At 37.4% G+C, this 1,831-nt stretch overlaps 1 protein-coding gene across 1 annotated transcript; it reads right to left on the bottom strand.

The window, feature by feature from the left end:
• Window positions 1-201: 201 nt before the first annotated feature.
• Window positions 202-1,831, bottom strand: LOC141707681 (putative BOI-related E3 ubiquitin-protein ligase 3). Its single transcript, XM_074510985.1, has 3 exons — window positions 1,651-1,831; window positions 1,169-1,493; window positions 202-808 (listed from the first exon to the last, which is right to left on the bottom strand). Exons 1-3 carry the CDS (start codon window positions 1,704-1,706, stop codon window positions 257-259), a joined length of 933 nt encoding a protein of 310 aa, XP_074367086.1. The 5' UTR covers window positions 1,707-1,831; the 3' UTR covers window positions 202-256.

The following is a 1,831-nucleotide window of genomic DNA, read 5'->3' as shown; positions in this document are numbered from 1 at the left end:
GCAAAGTTATCTAAACGGCTACTTTCCAATTTTTTGTCCCTGTGTCAATATATGGTGACTCCTATCTGTCGGAATTTGTTTCCGATATGCTGAATATTATAGTCGTAAATTAGCAGGTGGACATTTCATCCGTACCATGGCATTTCATTTCAAAATTCATAAATTAAAGAGAACAAATCAAATAAAAAATAAATATGAAGATGATAAAACCGTGTACTTTAGTACTTGGGTTGTATTCTCTAAACTTCCGAAGTTTTCACGAGGAAGACATGTTAACATGAACACTAGCATTTTTGGTGGATTTACAAACAGGACAAGTATGCAGGGACGATCCGCACACTGTGCACAAGCACAGATGCCTACACGGCAACAGCAACACACATGACTCCTCTTTCCTACAGCTTCTGCACAATCGATAAGTACTCATCACCTCTCGTAAACCACCGTGATTATCTATCTCCTCATCCTCGTAATTACTTCCGCAACACGACTCAGCATCCACGGCAGCATTATCGCCTGCTCTGTGGAACTGCTCATTCTGAACATCAACATTAGATAGAATTTGTTCGAGATTGCTTCGAAGTGCATTGGCTGTGGCCTCGTTTGATTGCGCCAGGTCTCTCCATATCTGATTTTCTATGAACAGAGACTTCACTTTATCCTCTAATACACAATTTAGTTTTGCGATCTTGTTGATTTCTTCATCTTTCGATCTCAATCTCTTAAGTATCCCTGCCTCAACTGCTTGTATAATTCTCCTGGAATCTCCTCTACGACGTTCTTCTAACTCTAATTTCACCTTTTCAGTCTGCAAATTCAAACAAAACTAATTCACATATTTATTCATCAAACAATTCATCCACAAAATAAAGATGTTCAGATATTCAAACAAAGAATTGCACTTTGATTGAATTTCTTATGTACTAAGCAAGGAACTCATCACTCTCTTAATTGATTAACCTATTCAAGCAATGCATTGCAAATAAACATATATAGGTTCCGGTTCAAATGAAAATGAGAAAATTCGCAAATAAGTTTTTAGAACAATACATGCAAAAGTGCAAAACGGCAAAGCCTTGATCATGATTTTTCAGAATTTCACTAAATTTCAGTCAAACATAAATATGTAAAAACCGAATTCAAATCAGATTTGGACAAAGTTTCTTACATGCTGAGCGATGAACTGATCGATCTCCAACTGCTGATACTGGATCTGATGCGAAATATCATCACCGAGGAATGAATACGGATTCAAAACGCTCTGATTATTCGGTAAGGCAAGCATAGGACTAATCTCATCTATGCTTCGTTTTCTTGAATAACTAACTCCACTCTCTGTCTTCACCGCACGATAATTCTTTGCCGGAAAAGAATCCATAATGCCTGAACCGTACACCTGAACAAATGTCTCCGTCGTCGTACCAGACCTCAAAGGCACTCCTCCGTATCCAACCGGAGTACCATACACGTTTGCATTCCCATTCACACCTTCCCTGTACATTCAAAAACATTAGCCACTCAACACAACAAAGAAAAGAAAAGAAAAACTTAAAACATTGTCTGCGGATACCATTCTCTCGAAACTTAAGTATTTAAATTTTTGCCATCGAACACGAAAAAAATAAAAGAAGAATACAATGAAACCCATACCTGATTCCGATAAGTTGTTGCGGTAACAAACTGAGATGCGGAGTTTCAACAGCCATATATGTTTGATATTTGCTGTCCTTAGAATGAATGTGTGTATGTATATAGAAGAAGACGAGAGAGAGTTTATTATAGTTTTCACGGAGGAGAGAAGTTGAATGAAAAAGATGTGCGTATATATAAC

The sequence above is a fragment of the Apium graveolens genome, chromosome 2 (genome assembly GCF_009905375.1).
Source record: "Apium graveolens cultivar Ventura chromosome 2, ASM990537v1, whole genome shotgun sequence".
Taxonomy (NCBI): Eukaryota; Viridiplantae; Streptophyta; class Magnoliopsida; order Apiales; family Apiaceae; genus Apium; species Apium graveolens.
This window is presented reverse-complemented; position numbering and strand designations above follow the sequence as displayed.